The sequence below is a fragment of the Carica papaya genome, chromosome 2 (genome assembly GCF_054855325.1).
Source record: "Carica papaya isolate Zhongbai chromosome 2, ASM5485532v1, whole genome shotgun sequence".
Lineage (NCBI taxonomy): Eukaryota > Viridiplantae > Streptophyta > Magnoliopsida > Brassicales > Caricaceae > Carica > Carica papaya.
This window is the reverse complement of record NC_142310.1, coordinates 17834879-17854168: the sequence shown is the minus strand read 5'-3', so window position 1 is coordinate 17854168 and position 19290 is coordinate 17834879. Positions and strand designations below refer to the sequence as shown.

General features: G+C 39.4%; 3 protein-coding genes across 5 annotated transcripts; 2 read left to right on the top strand and 1 right to left on the bottom strand.

The window, feature by feature from the left end:
* LOC148268829 (uncharacterized) lies at positions 1-9720 on the top strand. Its single transcript, XM_088212193.1, has 4 exons — positions 1-258; positions 8992-9110; positions 9210-9404; positions 9564-9720. The coding sequence occupies exons 1-4, from the start codon at positions 1-3 to the stop codon at positions 9718-9720; spliced, it is 729 nt and encodes a 242-aa protein (XP_088068319.1).
* A 2410-nt stretch (positions 9721-12130) lies between these two features.
* On the top strand, positions 12131-13988 carry LOC110817310 (A20/AN1-like zinc finger family protein). 3 transcript variants are annotated; one of them, XR_002540176.2, is made up of 2 exons: positions 12131-12506; positions 13186-13326. XR_002540176.2 is itself a non-coding variant. In XM_022045782.2 (2 exons), exon 2 carries the CDS (start codon positions 13169-13171, stop codon positions 13700-13702), a length of 534 nt encoding a protein of 177 aa, XP_021901474.1. In that variant the 5' UTR covers positions 12168-12506; positions 13159-13168; the 3' UTR covers positions 13703-13988. The 3 variants fall into 3 exon arrangements, 2 of the variants coding, with proteins under 2 accessions (XP_021901474.1, XP_021901475.1); XM_022045782.2 differs by having other exon boundaries at positions 12168-12506; positions 13159-13988; XM_022045783.2 differs by having other exon boundaries at positions 12168-12506; positions 13141-13988.
* A 547-nt stretch (positions 13989-14535) lies between these two features.
* On the bottom strand, positions 14536-18540 carry HAG2 (histone acetyltransferase of the GNAT family 2). The gene is made up of 11 exons (XM_022045771.2): positions 18380-18540; positions 18201-18242; positions 17241-17350; positions 17012-17080; positions 16872-16910; positions 16714-16790; positions 16518-16617; positions 15888-15969; positions 15604-15746; positions 14887-15507; positions 14536-14793 (listed from the first exon to the last, which is right to left on the bottom strand). Exons 1-11 carry the CDS (start codon positions 18456-18458, stop codon positions 14773-14775), a joined length of 1383 nt encoding a protein of 460 aa, XP_021901463.1. The 5' UTR covers positions 18459-18540; the 3' UTR covers positions 14536-14772.
* Between the last annotated feature and the right edge of the window lie 750 nt (positions 18541-19290).

Sequence of the window (19290 nt, the reverse complement as noted above, 5' to 3'; positions counted from 1 at the left end):
ATGCTATGTTGTAATGGGGAAACTGTTAGTGGTAATGAGGAGATGAGACAGAAGGTGAAGCTATTTTTTCAGAAGTTGTACACGGAAGACATGACTCAAAGGCCCAATCTTGATAATCTGAATTTCAAGAGGTTATGTGATGGCAGCAGGGATGGTTTGGAGATGTCTTTCATAAAAGAGGAGATTAAATCTTGTTTGGATGAATGTAACGGGGATATGGCACTAGGGCCAGATGGTTTCAATATGAAGTTCTACCAGGTGTTTTGGGGTGTGATAAAGAGAGATGTGTTACAACGGCCCCGGAAATTAAAAGAAAATGTATAAATTTATTCTAAGTGCGAAAGCGAAATAAAATAGATTATGATTAACATCCCTTACACAATAACCAAAACGAATTAAACGTATGAAAGAATAAACTAACTAAGAAAAATACTATGAATGAATACTATAAGAAAAACTAATAAATTCTAAGGCTTCTACTCGCCGTCTTCCTGCAGAACGGACTCGGGAACCAAGTCCTCCTGATCTAAAATGGTTAAGTAAGGAATGAGTTACACTAACCCAGTAAAGACATCACACTATCTCGCTGTCACAGAAGTAAAGGTTGGTAGAAAACAAAAACGACCAATGGAGCATAATTTATAACAAACTCATTTATCAATAATAAAAACTTTTACTATCCACTTATCTCGGTGAGATTCATGAAAACAACTTATGAGAAACCATAACATCATAAACATCATAAGATCATGCACACTCTGTAACATAACACATATCATACTTTTGTATTTCAATCATCAGGCAACAAATTTCCTCTTTTATCAGCCTACTAGTATCTATGGGGATCCATAGGGGGTCCCCGCTACATGTGAACCATTCACATTAATAACTTAATTCTAGGGCCGTCCCCATACCCCGTCCAGTATGGGCGCCAAAATCATAAACCTAAATACCCCGTCCGGTATGGGCACAAAAACACATAAAGTCTCAATACCCCGTCCGATATGAGAGACCACGTTCCCGGTAGGGTTCCCTATGGACCTGGTCCGTCCACCATCTCCCAGGATATCTAGTCAGGCTGTCGACATTATCCATTTATCAATTCACATACCTTTATCTATTTTTTTCTTAATCTCAATTATCCAATCAAACATAAACACGTAAACCAGTAATGAACACCAAACAAGGTAACACAACATCGGGTTCATAATAATTCAAACCATAATAAATGAAATCATGATTCATGCATACAAAATCATAGAATAAACACATCAGGCACCATACTGCATTCAAAACTGTAAAATAAATCAAACAACACCTGACCGAAAAATACATCATATTCGGGCTCCATTAGCAGTCTTAATTAATTATACATATCTATTAATTCATAAATTACCGTTTTATCATTTATTAAGCTTTAATGCTGTGATAAAAAATAGGGTGAGGGATCTTTACTTATTTCGGAGTCTGAAATCGGGTTCTCACTGCGCCTAAGGGCAGTCCCTAGATTTCCTGAATTTTTTCCTAGAAACTGAAATACACTTCCGACACCTGCACATGTCCCCAAAAAAACCCCAAATTAGACCCAGGGCCTTTTCGGCCAATTTTGGAATTCCAGCACGGCGGCTCTGTCGTGCTCTGGCGACGGTGCCACCGTCCACGGCGGCAATCCGTCTTGGGTTGGCCGTTTCTGGCCGTATTCGGCCAAACTTGCATTTGTTCTTGTGATAAAACACCCCTAGGGCCTTCGGTGAGCCAAAAAATTCCAGAAAATCGAGACTTACCGGCGACGAAGCTCTCGGGTAAGGTGGCTCCTTCGGCGCGAGTTGCGATTTGGTGTTTTGCTCCAGTTTACCTGTAAAGAAAAGGACGATGGTCACAGTGGTATAAAAATTACATCGAATGGGAACCGGGAAGGGACTCATCGGAGACAAAAATTGAGAAAACTTGCGACGACGCTGCTGGATTTTGGAGGTATTTTTCGGTCAATCGGCCGGTAGTTTGGCTCCGATTTGACCACAGGGAGGTTCAGCATCAAAAAACGAGCCAAGAGAAGAAATTGTACCTCGTTTGGCAGCTGAAAAATCCTCCGGTGCGGCGGCAGGTGGCGGCGGCCCGTTCCTTCGGTGGCTGGGTCGTCTTCTCCAGCGAGGGTTCTAGCAGCTAGGGTTTGGAGTTGGGTGTGGATGCGATTATTTATAACCTTCCCCTTTTAATATGAGCTGTCCATCATGATTTAATCTGGGTCGTCCGATCGCGATTAAATTGGAAATAAATCTGGACCGTCCATCGCGATGCGATCTGGACCGTCTGTGCGTGATCAAATCTGGGCTGTCTGCACGGGTGAGATCTGGGCTGTCCATGCGCGCTTTTGATCTGGGTCGTCCGTGCGCACGGGAACAGATCTGGGCCGTCCGATCGCACGCACACGGATCGCCCACGTGTCTCCGTCCTGCGTGGCTTCCTGCGTCAGCGTCCCTGCCACGCGGCGTGTCCTGGTTGGCCAGGACTGCTGACGTTGCACTATTTTTCTAAATTACGTTTTGACCCCTGGTTTTTTATTTTCTTTTCAAAAATACCCCCAGAATCCAAATTTTCACCCTTTTTTTCCAAAATCAATTTCAATTAAATCTCAAAAATAATTTTACCCTATATTATTATTTTTTTTTTTATTTTTATTAAATTAAATTAAAACCTTATAAATTAATTATTAAAATAGAATAAAATTAAACAAAATTCTAATAAAAATTAAAATAAAATAAAAATAAAAACACAATAAAATAAATGAAAAATTTTGGGTATTACAACTCTCTCCCTTTAAAGAAATTTGGTCCCCCAAATTTACCTCTTACTCTTGGTCGAACAAATGGAGATACTGGGCTCTAAAGTCTTATTCTAGCTCCCAGGTAGCCTCCCTTGGTGAGTGGTTCTGCCACACTACCTTTACAAATGATATTTTTCGGTTGCGGAGTATTCTGCTCTTTTAGTCCGTGATACCGACTGGTACTTCCTTATAAGATAAGTCCTCTTGGAGTGGAAGCGGTTCATGAGCCAAGACATGAGAGGGGTCCGGGTTGTACTTACGTAGTATGGATACATGGAACACATTGTGGACCTTGGAGAGCTCTGGAGGCAGTGCTAGTCTGTAGGCGGTAGTACCAATCCTGTCTAAGACTTTATATGGTCCAATAAATCGGGGGTTCAGTTTTCTCCTCCTGTCGAACCTACTAATTCCTTTGAAATGAGTGACCTTAAAGAACACCCGGTCACCTTGTTCAAACGCTAAATCTCTCCTCCAGATGTCCGCATAACTCTTCTGCCTACTCTGAGCTGTTTGAATGTTCTTTCTGATTTTAACTATTTTAGACGTGATCTCCTCTACCAACTCTGGGCCGAACAATTTTCTATCGCCCACTTCTTCCCAACAAATCGATGATCTGCATAGGCGCCCATATAACGCCTCATACAGAGCCATGTCAATGCTCACTTGGTAGCTGTTGTTATAGACAAATTCTATCAGGGGTAGATGGTCGTCCTAATGGCCCCTAGAGTCAAAGACACAAGCTCGAAGCATATCCTCAAGTGTACGGATTGTCCTTTCTGACTGTCCATCAGTCTGATGATGGAAAGCAGTACTGAGAGACAGCTTTGTTCCCATGGCCTGCTGAAAGCTACTCCAAAACTGAGAAGTGAACTTGGGGTCCCTGTCGGATACAACTGTCACTGGAACTCCATGCAATCTGACTATTTCCCGGATATACATTCTTGCCAACTTGTCCAAGGGATCGATCATCCTAATGGCTAGGAAGTGGAAAGACTTGATAAGCCAGTCAACAATTACTCAGATGGCGTCATGTCCTGAACGTGTCTTGGGTAATCCCGTTACGAAGTCCATGGCGATATGTTCCCACTTCCACTCTGGGATCGGTAAAGGCTGAAGTAACCCGCCTGGGCGTTGATGCTCTGTCTTGACCTGCTGACATACCAAGCATTTAGATACAAAGTCAACTATGTCCCTCTTCATCCCATTCTACCAAAACCGGGGTCGCATGCTTTAGTATATTTTGGTACTTCTGGAATGCATGGCAAACTTGGAGCCATGGAACTCTGTCACGATGTCTCTCTTTAACTCACTGTAGTCTGGGACACATACCCTGTCCTAAAACCGGAGTAACCCATCGGTAGAGACTCAGAATTTTGAGCTCGATCCCTGTTCTGTATCATTCTTACGGGCTACTAGGGCGGGGTCAACTGACTGGGCTTCCCTTATTCTTTGTATTAACTCGGGCTAGATGGTCAGACGACCCAAATATGCGACTCTCTTCAGGTCCTGAAGCCGAACTTGTTGTGTGGCCCCAATTTGCCTGCATTCTGAAACTATTAAATGGGCTAAGATATCTGCACTTTTCCTGCTGAGGGCATCTGCCACCACGTTGCCCTTACCCGGATGATACAAGATATCATAATCATAGTCTTTAAGGAGTTCCATCCACCTTCTCTGACGCATGTTGAGATTATTTTGGGTGAATATGTACTTCAGACTCTTATGATTGGTATAGATCTGGAAGGTCTCTCTGTATAAATAATGGTGCCAGGTTTTCAAGGCGTGTATGATTGCAGCAAGTTCCAAGTCATGGGTGGGGTAATTCTTCTCATGATTCTTTAATTTTCTGGACCCATACACTATGACTTTCTCATGCTGCATCAGAACACAACTCAGGCCTAGATATGAGGTATCACTATAAACTGTATATCCCCCCGATCCACTCGGTAAAGCCAGTACGGGTGCAGTAGTCAGCCGCTCCTTTAATTCTGAAAAATTTCTCTCACAGTCCTCATTCCACTCAAACTTAGCATTCTTCTTTGTGAGCTGGGTTAGGGGAGCCGCTAGACTAGAGAATCATTCGACGAACCTGCGATAATAACCTGTCATTCCCAGGAAGCTACGAATCTCCTTAATTGATGTCAACTTTTTCCAGCCAAGTACCGCTTCAGCCTTTTCAAGATTCACTGATACTCCTTCCTTCGATATGATGTGTTCTAGGAAGGCGGTCTGCTCAAGTTAGAATCTACACTTACTCAACTTTGCATATAGCTTCTTCTTTCTGAAGATCTGCAAAACTTGGACTAGATGGTGAGCATGCTCTTCTCTGCTTTTTGAGTATACTAAGATGTCATCGATGAATACAATAACAAATTGATCCAAGAATTCTCTGAGGACCCTGTTCATCATATCCATAAAGATGGCCAGGACATTGGTTAGCCCAAATAGCATGACCAGGACAGGGTGTGTGACTCCCTGCTAACTGAGAAAGGGTGTTGAAACTCTTCTCCACGATCTGCGCCTTTGCCAGAACGGCTGAATATGTCTTGAGCTCTAGCACCAATAAGTGCCGTTTGATCTCTGGGTGGAGGCCCCATTGGAACCTCCTGGCCTTTCTGCCATCATCCATCAATGTCTCAAGGGAGTATCGGCCCAGCTCTAGGAACTTACGAGCATATTCCGACACCATCATGTTTCCCTGGACCAGCTGAACAAACTTCATCTCCTTTAAATGTCGGATGTGCTCGAGGAGGTACTCCGTATGAAAGGCTGTTAAGAACTGCTCCCAAGTGACTGGCGTAGGCAGGGTGGTCTGCTTGAGCTCCCACCAATGATCTGCTTCCCCCACCAGCATGTAGGAAGCAAGAGTAACTCTCTGCTCAGGAATCACTCCTAAGGTCTTAAAAGCCTTCTCTGTCTCTACCAACCAGTACTGGGCATCTTCGAAAGAGGACTCTCCTACAAAAGTGGAAGGGTTTAGTCTCTTGTACCTCTCTACGTAGCCCGGGTCAATTAGGGAAGGAGTTGGGTCCCGTGGAAAAGGGACTGGGCCGGGCTGAGGATAGACTGGGGGGCCCTGTGGTGGCACCTGCTGATATAGTGGGGGCACCAGATCATACTGTGGCGGTGCCGGGCAATACTGTGGCTAAGGCACCAGATTATACTGCGACGATGGTACCGGGTGGTACTGTAAAGGAGCAGGCTCTTGCCGGGGTGGCTCGGGATCTGCTCGCTGCAGCGGTGGCTCAAACTGTGGTAGTGGGGGAGGGTCAGGTAATTCCCTTCTCTCCTCTCGACCTTGCTAAGCAGCAATGATACTTTCGAGTATCTCAAATATTCTGTCAACATCTTCTCGAAGTGAATCATCCCGGGCTGCTCGGTTTAGTGGGGGTCTCCCTCTCCTCATCTCTCTGCACCTGCACTTCACAAGGAAGGGTTGAGTAATAATTCTCACTTTAGTATTCCTCTAAGTATTATTGTGTAAGGGACGGGTCCGAGAAACCTGGCTGTGATGCCAACTGTAACAGCCCCGGAAATTAAAAGGAAATGTATAAATTTATTCTAAGTGCAGAAGCCAAATAAAATAGATTATGATTAACATCCCTTACACAATAACCAAAACGAATTAAACGCATGAAAAAATAAACTAAGTAAGGAAAATACTATGAATGAATACTATAAGAAAAACTAATAAATTCTTAGGCCTCTACTCGCCGTCTTCTTGTAAAACGGGCTCGGGAACCAAATCCTCCTGATCTGAAATGGTTAAGTAAGGAATGAGCTACACTAGCCTAATAAAGACATCACACTATCTCACTGTCACAGAAGTAAAGGTTGGTAGAAAACAAAAACGACCAATGGAGCATAATTTATAACAAACTCATTTATCAATAATAAAAACCTTTACTGTTCACTTACCTCGGTGAGATTCATGAAAACAACTTATGAGAAACCATAACATCATAAACATCATAAGATCATGCACACTCTGTAATATAACACATATCATACTTTTGTATTTCAATTATCAGGCAACAAATTTCCTCTTTTATCAGCCTATTAGTATCCATGGGGATCCATAGGGGGTCCCCGCTACATGTGAACCATTCACATTAATAACTTAATTCTAGGGCCGTCCTCATACCCCGTCCAGTATGGGCGCCAAAACCATAAACCTAAATACCTCGTCCGGTATGGGCGCAAAAATACATAAAGTCTTCATACCCCGTCCGATATGAGAGACCACATTCCCGGTAGGGTTCCCTATAGACCCGGTCCGTCCATCATCTCCCAGGATATCTAGTCAGGCTATCGACATTATCCATTTATCAATTCACATACCTTTTTTTATTTTTTTCTTAATCTCAATAATCCAATCAAACATAAATACGTAAACCAATAATGGACACCAAACAAGGTAACACAACATCGAGTTCAAATCATAATAAATGAAACCGCGATTGATGCATACGAAATCATAGAATAAACACATCAGGCACCATACTGCATTCAAAACTGTAAAATAAATCAAACAACACCTGACCGAAAAATACATCAGATTCGGGCTCCATTAGCAGTCTTAATTAATTATACATATCTATTAATTCATAAATTACCGTATTATCATTTATTAAGCTTTAATGCCGTGATAGAAAATAGGGTGAGGGATCTTTACTTATTTCGGAGTCTGAAATCGGGTTCTCACTGCGCCTACGGGCAGTCTCTAGATTTCCTGAATTTTTCTCTGGAAACTGAAACACACTTTTGGCACCTGCACATGTCCCCAAAAAAATCCCAAATCAGACCCAGGGTCTTTTCGGCCAATTTTGGAATTCCGGCGACGGCGCCGCCGCCCACGGCGCCGCCGCCCACGGCGGCGATCCACCTCGGGTTGGTCGTTTCCAACCGTTTTCAGCCGTATTCGGCCAAACTTGCATTTGTTCCTGTGATAAAACACCCCTATGGCCCTCGATGGGCCAAAAAATCGAGACTTACCGGCGGCGAAGCTCTCCGGTACGGCGGCTCCTCCGGCACGAGTTGCGATTTGGTGTTTTGCTCGAGTCAACCTATAGAGAAAGGGACGATGGTCACATTGGTATAAAAATAACATCGAGCGGGAACCGGGAAGGGCCTCATCAGAGGCAAAAACCGTGGAACCCGCGACGGTGCTGGCGGACTTCGGCAGTATTTTTCGGCCAATTGGCCTGTGGTTTGGCTCCGATTTGGCCACAGGGAGGTTCAGCATCGAAAAATGAGTCAAGGGGAGAAATTTTACCTCGTTTGGAGACCGAAAAATCCTCCGATGCGGCAGCGGGTGGCAGTGGCCGGTTCCTCCAGTGGCTGGGTCGTTTTCTCCGGCGAGGGTTCTGGCGGTTAGGGTTTGGGGTTGGGTGTGGATGTGATTATTTATAACCTTCCCCTTTTAATCTGAGCCGTCCATCATGATTTAATCTGGGTCGTCCAATCGCGATTAAATTGGAAATAAATTTGGGCCGTCCATCGCGATGCGATCTGGGCCGTTCGTGCGTGATCAAATCTGGGTCGTCCGCAAGCGTGAGATCTGGGTCGTCCATGCGTGCTTTTGATCTAGGCCGTCCGTGCCTGCGGAAACGGATTTGGGTCGTCCGATCGCGCGCACACGGATCGTCCATGTGTCTTCGTCCCGCGTGGCTTCCAGCGTCAGCGTCCCTGCCATGCGGCGTGTCCTGGTTGGCTGGGGCTGTTGACGTGGCACTATTTTTTTAAATTGTGTTTTGACCTCTGATTTTCGATTTTCTTTTCAAAAACACCCCTACAATCCAAATTTTCACCCCTTTTTCTCAAAACCAATTTCAATTAAATCCCAAAAATAATTTTACTCTATATTATTATTTTTTTTATTTCTATTAAATTAAATTAAAACCTTATAAATTAATTATTAAAATAGAATAAAATTAAACAAAATTCTAATAAAAATTAAAATAAAAAAAAATAAAAATAAAATAAATGAAAAATTTTGGGTGTTACATGTGCTGGCTATTTTTCACGATTTTCATAGGACGAAAACTTTTGTGAACTCCATCAACTCAACTTTCTTAGTGCTTATTCCTAAACTAGCGGGTGCTAAGGAGTTAAAAGACTTTAAACCTATTAGTTTAGTGGGAAGTATCTATAAATTAATTTTGAAGGTGCTTGCAAAAAGATTATCTAGAGTTCTTAGGAAAGTGATTGGTGAAAATCAAAATGCTTTTGTTAAAGGGAGACAAATCCTCATTGCGGTGATGATTGCAAATGAAGTGGTTGATGAGTTAGTAGGGTAGAAAAAATGAGGGCTTATTTGTAAAATTGATATGGAGAAGGCCTATGATCATGTGGGTTGGAACTTTGTGGACTGTATGCTTGGTAGGATGGGCTTTGGAAGTAAATGGAGAAAGTGGATTAAAAAATGCATCTCATCTACATCCTTTGCGGTCATTATAAATGAGGGACCATCAACTTTTTTCAAGGCTTCTAGAGGCCTTCACCAAGGGGATCTTTTGTCTCCTCTTATCTTCCTTACTGTGATGGAGGTGTTTAGTAGATTGATGGAGAGAGCTGATGAGTTAAATTTATTGAAGGGCGTGGAGATTGGGAGGGGAAGGGAAAAAATGAGTGTTTTTCACCTATTTTTTGTGGATAATGCTTTAATTTTTTGTGAACCTAATGTTAATACCATTCTTCACTTGAGGTGCTTATTACTTTGTTTCTAAATGGTATCCAGCTTAAAAATCAACTTAAATAAGACGAAAATAGTTCGGATTGGTGATGTAAGTGATGAAGCTAGTTTCGCTATGGTTTTGGACGGCAAAGTCGCGAATTTGCCTATTAAGTATCTTGATCTTCCACTTGGGACGAAATATAAAGATGTCAGTACGTGAGACTCCATTATTGACATGTTTGGTAGGAGGTTGGTGGGTTGAAAGAGGAATTTCCTTTCTAAAGTGAGGAGAGTCACTTTGATTAAGAGTACACTTGTTAACTTACCAATTTACTATCTCTCTATCTTAACAATTCCGGTCAGCATTGCAAAAAGACTTGAAAATATTCAATGTAGATTTTTTTGGGGTGATGAGGATGGTAACATAAAGTATCATTTGATTAGGTGAGAGGAGGTTAAAAAATCGGTTTGGGAGGGAGGTCTAGACTTGAAGTTTATTGTGGAGTTAAATCAGCTTTTCTATGGGAAATGGCTATGGAGATCTCTTGGGAAGAAGAGGGAAATGTGGTGGAAGGTGGTACATGCTAGATTGGGAGAGGGAGAATGGGAGAATGGGTAAATTTAAGCATCATGGTCTGAGCTTATAGAAGAAGATTCGGGATGACAGCCAGCGCATCAAGGGTTATGTGGGATGAAAGGTTGGTAGAGGTGATGGGGCTAGGTTTTGGCATGATGAATGGATGGGGAATTTCAGTTTAAAAAACAAATTCAAAAGAATTTTTGACACTTATAATAAAGATGCTAAAATGGAGTAGATGTGTGAGTTTGTGGGGGCAGATAGGGTATGGGATGTGAAGGTGAAGAGAAAACTGAAAGACTGAAAAATTGATGAGTACAGCAGCCTGCTTTTGTCCTTGACAAAAACAAAATTGAATACAAAAAATGATAAAAAAAAATTTGGGAGCTTAATGAGAAGAAAGGTTTCTCGGTGAAATTTTTATACAGCTGTCTAACTAAGAAAGATAACAGCTGCAGCACGTTCGCTTCTTATAAACAAATTTGAAAATCTAAAGTCCCTCCTAAAATGTTTTTTTTTTCTTTTTTTGCGTGGGAGGCGGCCAATAAATGTATTTTGACCTTGGATATGCCAAAAAGGAAGGGGAATGTGTTTGTTATGTCATGCTGTTGAGGAATCATGCAACAACTTATTATTAGTTTGCCCATTGACATACAACTTATGGACCTCTATTTTTTGAATTGTTATCGTTAAATTGGGTTATGGCTGGGAGTGTGAGCAATGAGTTGTGGGCGTGGGTGAATATTTGTAAAAAAAAATATCATTTGTTCCTTATTCCACTTACAATATTTTAGGTAGTGTGGAAGGAAAGGAATTGTAGTGGTTTTGAGGGTATAAAGATTAACTTTACAAAGATGAGAGATAGATGAATTCATACTTTTGATTTTATTTTGTTGGGTCATGACATCAAAGATATGTGGGATTTTAATATTATCATAAGCCACTTGATTGACATGTAACTACTTTGTATTTGGGTAGTACCCTTTTGGTACCTTGTGCATAATAATATTTTTATTTTATTTACAAAAAAAATAAGGTAAAATATGAATCTGCCTATTCATGTAATGAAGACACTTAATCGGTCTTTCAATTGAGTTGCATGGATAAATTCTATTAGCCAAGCTAGATAAGAGATTCTTTGCAAAAAAGGAATCAAACTTAATAATCAACTTGTTGACATCCTCATCAAACTTTAATCTACTCATCTTGATGGTTGTGGATTAAACCACATGCACTTACTTTGATTAGTTGGTCAGTTCCAAAACTATCTATATTTAGCTTGTATAATTTATCATAGATACTCTCTATGTTAGGATGCATACAGCAGTAGATACTTATACACCAGCTGCTGCAGAGAATCTGACAACAACAACTCATCATTCCTTACTCACGAGTCATTATTGTCATTTTACAAATTTGTTATAATAAACTTTATCATCATTTATTTTCTCTATCGTAACATGTCTTTATATCTCTATAAATAAAAGTTATTTTTTCTCAACAAAATAAAATGAAGAGTTATCTAATATTTTATCTCTCTAAGCCACCCAAGTATAGCTTTTGGGTTCCTAGGATGGGATGGAGGGAAATGTCAAGATGAAGGTAGATATCATGAAATTAAGGAGTCATAAGAATGAGCTTTAATGCTATTAGAATAATGGCATTTCTTATTATACCATTAAAAAAAAAATCATTTGTTTTTATTTAAAAAGTTCAAATTACAGTCAGAAAATTTATTTTTGATGAAACATTCAATATTTAAAATATAAATAAAATTTTTACAAATTAAATAATTAGAATTATAATATTAATTTATGTTTTATAATACAATAAAAAGCACATAACTTAAATAACACAAGTTTAGTGAGAAATTCAGAAAAATTACTTTCGTCCAAAATAAATGAAAAAAAAAAGAAACTATTTGAATTGGAAAATGTATAAAAAATATTTGAGGGTGAAAAAAACATAAAAAGTATGCACATAGAATGGTACTTTTTTTTATTATTAAAATTTTTATTTTTTGAGAAAAGAAAATAAATAAATAACTTCTGAAACACTCCTGAAAGAAATAATAATAAAAAGAAAATTACAAGTTTGGAGAACATGCCAAAACAAACAGAGAGAGAGAGAGAGAGAGAGAGAGAGAGAGAGTACTCCATGTTTGGCGACAAAAGAAAATTACCGAGAAACAGAGAGAAAAAGGAATGAATGTATAGGAATCTTCACCCGAGGACCAGGAATCCTAAGCAACTATTTTGCTTTCCTTTATATTACCAAGAAAGCTAAGATTCTGTTTCCTGATTTTCCTTGTAACCCAATTTAAAGCCCCAACACAACCTTCTGGCCAAAAAAGGGATTTAAATCCGACGATCCCCGTTCAAAACTTCCTCTGACTCCAAACAGTCTTCAATTCTACATCCTCCGTTCAGGTACATGTTGATCTTTGCAATTGATTGTTAGCTTTTTGTGCTTGTATTCTTCTTATTTTTCTTAGACGTAATTTTTTATTATATTATTCTCCTTTGTTTATCGTTGATTCGTGCTGCTTCTTTTTCTTTTTTTTGGTGAAAAAGATATGAACACTTAATTCCTAGATCTAATGGAGAATACTTTTGAATTGCCGATGAATAAAGTTTTGTCTTTTTTTTTTTTTCCATGGTATAAAGATTTTTCCCCAGGGAATATAAAGCTCTCTTTATCTTCTATTCATTAATTTTATATTTAGCGAACTGAAACTTAATCTCCCTCTCTTTCAAAGGGATGAAAATCCCGATAACCAAACAGACAATTATTATAATTTCCCTTTCTGCTGCGTGTAAAGTTTGATCGAAATGGCGTCAAGAATAATTTCCTTTTTTCTGATTATTGGAAGGTCTATAAATCTCTGACTTATTTTGTTTAGTTTATTCACAAATAATAAGAATAAGATTTCTGGTTTCTAGGCTTTGTTGAAAATCACCTCTACCGTCTAGGTGGTTTTTATCGTAATCAAATAGTGCAGGAATTTCGTTAAGGTTTTGTGAGTTTTTGTTGTGCTTAACTTGTGTATGTGAAAATTTCAAGTTTTAATCGAGTTTTTAGAAAGACATTCATGGCGGAAGAGCACAGATTTCAGGCACCAAAATTGTGCGCGAACAACTGTGGTTTCTTTGGCAGTCCAGCCACCCAGAACCTCTGCTCAAAATGCTTCGGTGATCTACAGCTCAAGGAACAACAATCGTCATCAGCCAAACAATCGCTCAGCAAAGCCCTAATTTCTGCCCCATCTTCCTCCTCCTCCTCCTCCTCCACCTTCTCCCCACCATCGCCAATCGACGTCTCATCGCCGTCCATTCAGGTATTAGAAACGGCGAAGAAGCACGCGGCGGTTGGGGAACGGGAGGAGAGGTCGGAGGCGGCGGCGCGTGTGGAGGAGCAAGAGCAACGGCAGAGGCCGGGCAGGTGCACGGCGTGCGGGAAGCGCGTGGGGTTGACGGGGTTCAAATGCAGGTGTGGGTTGGTGTTATGCGGGACGCATCGGCACCCCGAACAGCATGGATGTAGCTTCGATTTCAAGGGGATGGGGAAGCAGCAGATCGCCGTAGCCAACCCAATTGTGAACGCAGAGAAGCTGGAGAAGATATGATTAATTAATTTAATTAATCAGTTAATAAAAACGAAGGTTGGTTCTTTGTTTTATAGGGAAAGTGATGATGGGGGATTTTGGTGAAAAGGGAACAGGTGGTGTCAGTAAATTGAAGGGAATTTTCTTTATAATAATGAAATCAATCATGGGCGCAGTAAATTAAAATTTATTACCATTTTGGATATAAAGAAATTTTAGGCTGCAAATGTCAAATAAGAAATTTAACAACTTGTCAAATACCAATTTTCATTTCTTAAATTTATATGTAATTTGATGAAGTTATTTCTCTGTGATTTCCTTCAAACCCCTCACTACTACCATCTTCTCTTCCCTCGCCCTCCTACTTTTTGTCTAGCCCCCATCCTCTTTAACCAGCTACTTCATGTATGGTCCAGGGCCCTCAGTCCATAAGATTACAAATCAAAGACATGGTCCATTCCATCCAACTCCTGCTCCAGACTGCTCAAATGAATTTTTTTAATTTATATATATATATATATATGAATGAAACTAACATGCGTTATGCAAATAAAACATTCTTTTGATAATTAAAATATTTTGTAAAATTCAATCTGTTTTCTCATGCATCATTTAACACAACAAACTACTTTAAATCATGTCTCTTTCTCTTCCTCTAAGCTTTGCATCCAACTGGCCAAACACTTCAACAGAGATTGAGATGGGGGAAAATGGTTGTCTTTCAAATTCTTACAATCCCTTGTTTCAATTGTCATGATTCTTGCTGGATCTTACTCATTTAACAGTAATCAATTTTGTGCGGGTCCATTCATGAGGACATGACATTGGCGAATGTAGGTTGCAGCATACCCCACTCACGAACTAACCATTATTTTTATAGAATACCAACTGTCTTTACTGTTGCTGATTGATTCTCCAAACAACAAAAAGTTCCGCATACCCTCAGATTTACGGCCTTACCAAATGGACAAGAGTTAAAAGTTGAGAACACCAAGTATTATCAGCATGTAAACATACCAAAGTAACAATTGCGTTTGGCTAGGACCAAACAAAAAAAAAACAAAATGAACAGGAACTTTTCCGGGTCACGATCACTTGGGATTGCTGTCAGCCTGCAAATGCAAATACAGCTCAATCACTTACAGACAACACTTTGCCTTTCATGGTTCCAATTTTCCGGTAATTCAATGACATTGAAGGGATACCTTTTGTGCAACTGATTTGATCTCACGCACCCTTTCGTCCACCAACTGCTGCAACTGCTCTCTCTGATTTGCCTGATTCTCATCCATCTGAATGCTACTAGCTTCACCATCATGCGAGTTAAACATGACAAATGACATTTCCGGGTCATGATCACTTGGGATGTCAACCAATCGCTTCCCAGCAGCCACAGAATCTTTCCCTAATATATCTGCCTTAACATGATTTGAAATAATAATGATATAATCCTCCAAATACTTGTCGACCGGATCAAGGCCAAGATAAATCAAAACCTCCCAACACTTGAGAAATTGTTTCTTGTTGATTTTCAAAATCTTCCTTACGTCCTCCACTGCATTTGATGGTGGCATGAATCGAGGTGTATTACTTTTCTTCGATAATTTCCCATGCTTCAGACTTAGAACAGCTGAAATAATTGCTTGCTGGATTGGTTCAAAAGTAAGCAGGCGGTGTATGTCAACACAAGTTCGGATATGTTGGAAGTACTCCAGTGGCTCTTCAACTGTCAAATCATAAACATTTTCAGATATTGCAACATTGTTGAGCACCTCTACGAGGTAACTGCCATAACCCATGTGCTGATAGGGCGGGAGTACCAAAATCTGCCATGAAGGGACATTTAGTGGTTAAAACAAACATCATAAGAACAACACCAGGTTGTCAACATTTATTGGCAGAAAGAACTTCAAAACTTAAACCTGGCTGAGTCGCAACCGTGAGCTGTCAGGATAGCGGTAAAACCGATAGACTGCTGAAAAACCAAGAAGTCTACAAGGAGGCCCCTGCTGAATCAAGAGATACAACTCCCATCCTGGATCAGTGACATCAATCGGATTGCTACCTGATCGAAGAGAAGCAGAATGCATCATTACTTTAAAGTTGGACTTCTTTCCTCCTTTTTCTTTTGAAGAAAAACCTTGTACTTTAAGTAGAACAAAAAACTGCAGGAATTGGCTTGTAACTTGTGAGATGAAAAAATTACCATCAATAAGAAGAAGAACAAGGGGTACCAAACGACTGTATAGGTGGCCGGCAATAGAATTGCCGATCCCCAAGCGCACAACCTTTGCAGAAGACAGAAAAAACAAACATAAACTCATTTTAGAAAAATTACATGCATAGTAGTAGATTAAGTGAAGAAAAATTATTTTAAAAAAAAGATTAAGTGAAGAAAAAGAAAATAGAAACTTGTTAATTTCATAATGATTCTTGATACAAGTATATCTATCACCGAAAAGGGTTCAGTTTAAGAAAAAAAGGCAGAATCTTGGAGTTCAAAGGGCTAGAGATTTTAGGATCTGTAAAACGTTCATGGAGAGCTTGTGGACCTCATAGATTTAGTATCTATTTGGGTGGCACCATTTTGAGGCCTGGTCAATTTTCTCTCCTAACAAAAATCCAGGCTACAACCAGTTAAAATCATGTATTGTGACCATCATTGTCGGACTTGGGTGGGATCACCTTCATTGGCCTAATCTAAAATGTGTTCCACTATCACCACAGAATGGAGACCATTAAAATGGCAAGTCTACCACAAAGCCCCAAGTCAATATTCCCCGGAAAAAGCACAACTTTTGCAGCATGCAGATGAATAAAGATTATCAACATTTACCTCGACATCTGCTGTAGATGCTTCAGAATCACTATTTGATTTAGTAATTAGTCTATTTGGAGCTTTCGGTTGAAGTACTTCCCCATTTGAGACAATATTTCTGAAACAGTAAAACTCAGGAATTGAAATATTTATAAGCAGAAAGCCAAAACCATATGTTAATAGGAAATTAAATGAAACATAATTAGCATGATACCTAACAAAATCACTTTGTGTTGAAAAAGTTTGAAGAAAATCATCTTTATTCTCAACAAGAGTCTCAGCAAAAATTCTCTGTGGAAAATAAGTAAATAGTCAGAAGAGGCATCAAGAATCATAAGAAATGTTCAAATGATAGTCTTAGTCCATGCATACCTGCAGAGCAGATTTCAAGTCTGTAATACCTTTGCCCCCCTTAAAAAAAAAAGAAAAATAGAAGCAATCAAATAATGCCATCAGAAAACAAGAAACTTATCAAAAAAGGAAAAAACTTGTCACTCAAAACCAATACTTACATCTGATGAACTTTCATAAATGATGTCAGCATATGCATGAAATGAGATGCAACTAACCCAGACATTTATCTGCAGGTAAGGGATTAAGCATTAGATAAGAAAGAAAAAAAATTACTCTAGAGAATTGACCACATAAGTGGGAGCATTATGGATAGCCAACTGAACTCTGCATTCACCATGTCACATGCATTATAGCAGGGAAGTTACAGTCTGAAAGAATGTATATTACCTTTAACCCTTTGTAACCATATATCTTCCCATCTTTATCAAAAAAGCTATTCAAGTCCACTGGATTGATGCAGCAACCATCTAAGGCCCCCAACTCCTCTTTGCTAGAAACTATGAGATCACCATTTAAGTAAACAAGAGAGTAAAATGAGTCCGAGATTCTAAAGATGGCAATCAAACAGTAAACAGGAATGACAATCATCTAAACAAGAGGACTGATTGATTGAATTCAAAACTAAAACAGCTCTTACACCATGTCACTTATTCATAGCAACCCGGCTAGTTCACATTCTTTCAATTAGTAGAAACAAATATAAATGCATACTCACAAACATTTTACCAAACAAGTAACAACAATTTTTAGCACGTCACGAGTTAAAATACAGGTGCGCTTAAACCAGAGAATTGAACCATCACATGGCAGTTGCTGAAGAATATTGCATACACCATAAAGCAAATACCAAAAGGGTGTAGATTTAATTATCTTTCTATTGAATCAACTGGAGTGTAGCTGCTGGGTCAGGTATGCCGGAAAGGAATTCAACCAAAGAAGAGTACTCCAAAACACAAGTTTGAATAAAGAAACTAATAAAAATAACTCAGCTCATCCACTATCTCTCCTTAATTTTAAAAGCTCCTACTAGATAATTTAGACCGTGAGAGGTACTCTTTTTACACAGGAAAATATGCAAAATTGACAAGGAAAAAAGTTATTCATAACCGACCAACCCGGATATTCAAGCTTCTTAAGTTAGAATTTAGGAGAATACCGATACTACAGAACGCGAATCGTTCGCATTTCTCAGCAACCTAACAGTGTCTTATTGCTCGTCAGTGAGAAATACTGACAGTAGGCTCCTAATATATACAAATTACGGTAATCACGAGTAGCACATTAACAAAACCACCACGAAAAAAAAAAAAACTGATGAATAATATATTAACATTAGTTAAATTATACCCAAGTAAATCTTAATGCACTCGCTGGCGTCCACTCCAGCATCTGCCCAAAAGAAAAATGGAAAAGCGTAAGAAAAAACAGAAAACCAAATTTCCAAGAAAACACAAAAAAAAAAAAAAAAAAAAGTGATGTCAAATTCACGAAGGTAGATAGCGAAAAGGAAAGAGAGTATGCCATACCAATTGCGGAGAATCCGACTCGCCTACGCTTCTTGGGGCCAGTGGGCGGATCGCCATTAGATCGGTTCTTCTGGACCATGTAGGGTGATTGGTTAGGGTTTGGGGAAGCGGGAAAGGATACGGAGCAGAGGCGGGAAATAATTGACCGAATGGGATAAAATTAGGGGACTTATAGCAAGGGAGTAGTGCACGTGAATAGTGTATTATGTGGGCCTCCCGTTAAAAACTATTTTAATCTTCACTTTTTATAGTAATTTAAACATCAAAGTGTTGTTACTTCTTGAAAGACACCTCTCAAGGTAAAGGATTTTTAGTCTTTATGTAATAGCAAAAGCTGGTTTGACAATTTAAATTTGTTCTAATTGAATTTAATAATCAAGTAAGTATTCAAAATTTTATAAAACTTACAAAATAAAATTTCAAATCTCAAATTGGTTATGTGTTGAAGAAACTAACAAATAAATTTCACTCTCAATAATTCCTTTTTTCTTCCTTTCACATTTTCTCTCTGTTTTTGTTTCCCCCTTTACAAACATATCTCTTAATTTTTTTACCCACCTTACCCCCAATTTCTCTCTCTCTCACAAATGGCCTAAGGCCATATATGTAGCAATCACGAGTAGGTCAAGGTCCAAAACAAAAGAAGCCAAGAAAAGAGAAAAAGAAGAAAGGGCTATACTTGAATTTTGTTTAAAGTTTCAAATTTAAAAGTACAAAAATCCATTGGAAGACTCAGTGCAGAAAGCCACTTTGGGCATGGACCAAGTCCAGGCCTTCCCATTCCATTTATTCTTTTCTTTTTAGGCCTAGAGGAGGACTTATCCAAAGATTAAGCTCAAGAAAAACAAGGGAAGGTGGAATGGGAGATGTTTGGATTTGCACATCTTTTTTTTTTTTTTTTTTTGCTTATA

Coding starts and splice junctions, on each gene's coding strand:
- LOC148268829 (XM_088212193.1), top strand. CDS start 1: ATGCTATGTTGTAATGGGGAAACTGTTAGTGGTAATGAGGAGATGAGA. Junction 259..8,991: donor TCAATATGAAGTTCTACCAG/GTGTTTTGGGGT, acceptor TTAATTTTGAAG/GTGCTTGCAAAAAGATTATC. Junction 9,405..9,563: donor TTGATGGAGAGAGCTGATGA/GTTAAATTTATT, acceptor AATGGTATCCAG/CTTAAAAATCAACTTAAATA.
- LOC110817310 (XM_022045782.2), top strand. CDS start 13,169: ATGGCGGAAGAGCACAGATTTCAGGCACCAAAATTGTGCGCGAACAAC.
- HAG2 (XM_022045771.2), bottom strand. CDS start 18,458: ATGGTCCAGAAGAACCGATCTAATGGCGATCCGCCCACTGGCCCCAAG. Junction 17,351..18,200: donor GTGCATTAAGATTTACTTGG/GTATAATTTAAC, acceptor GTGATCTCATAG/TTTCTAGCAAAGAGGAGTTG. Junction 17,081..17,240: donor ATGGTTACAAAGGGTTAAAG/GTAATATACATT, acceptor CCTTACCTGCAG/ATAAATGTCTGGGTTAGTTG.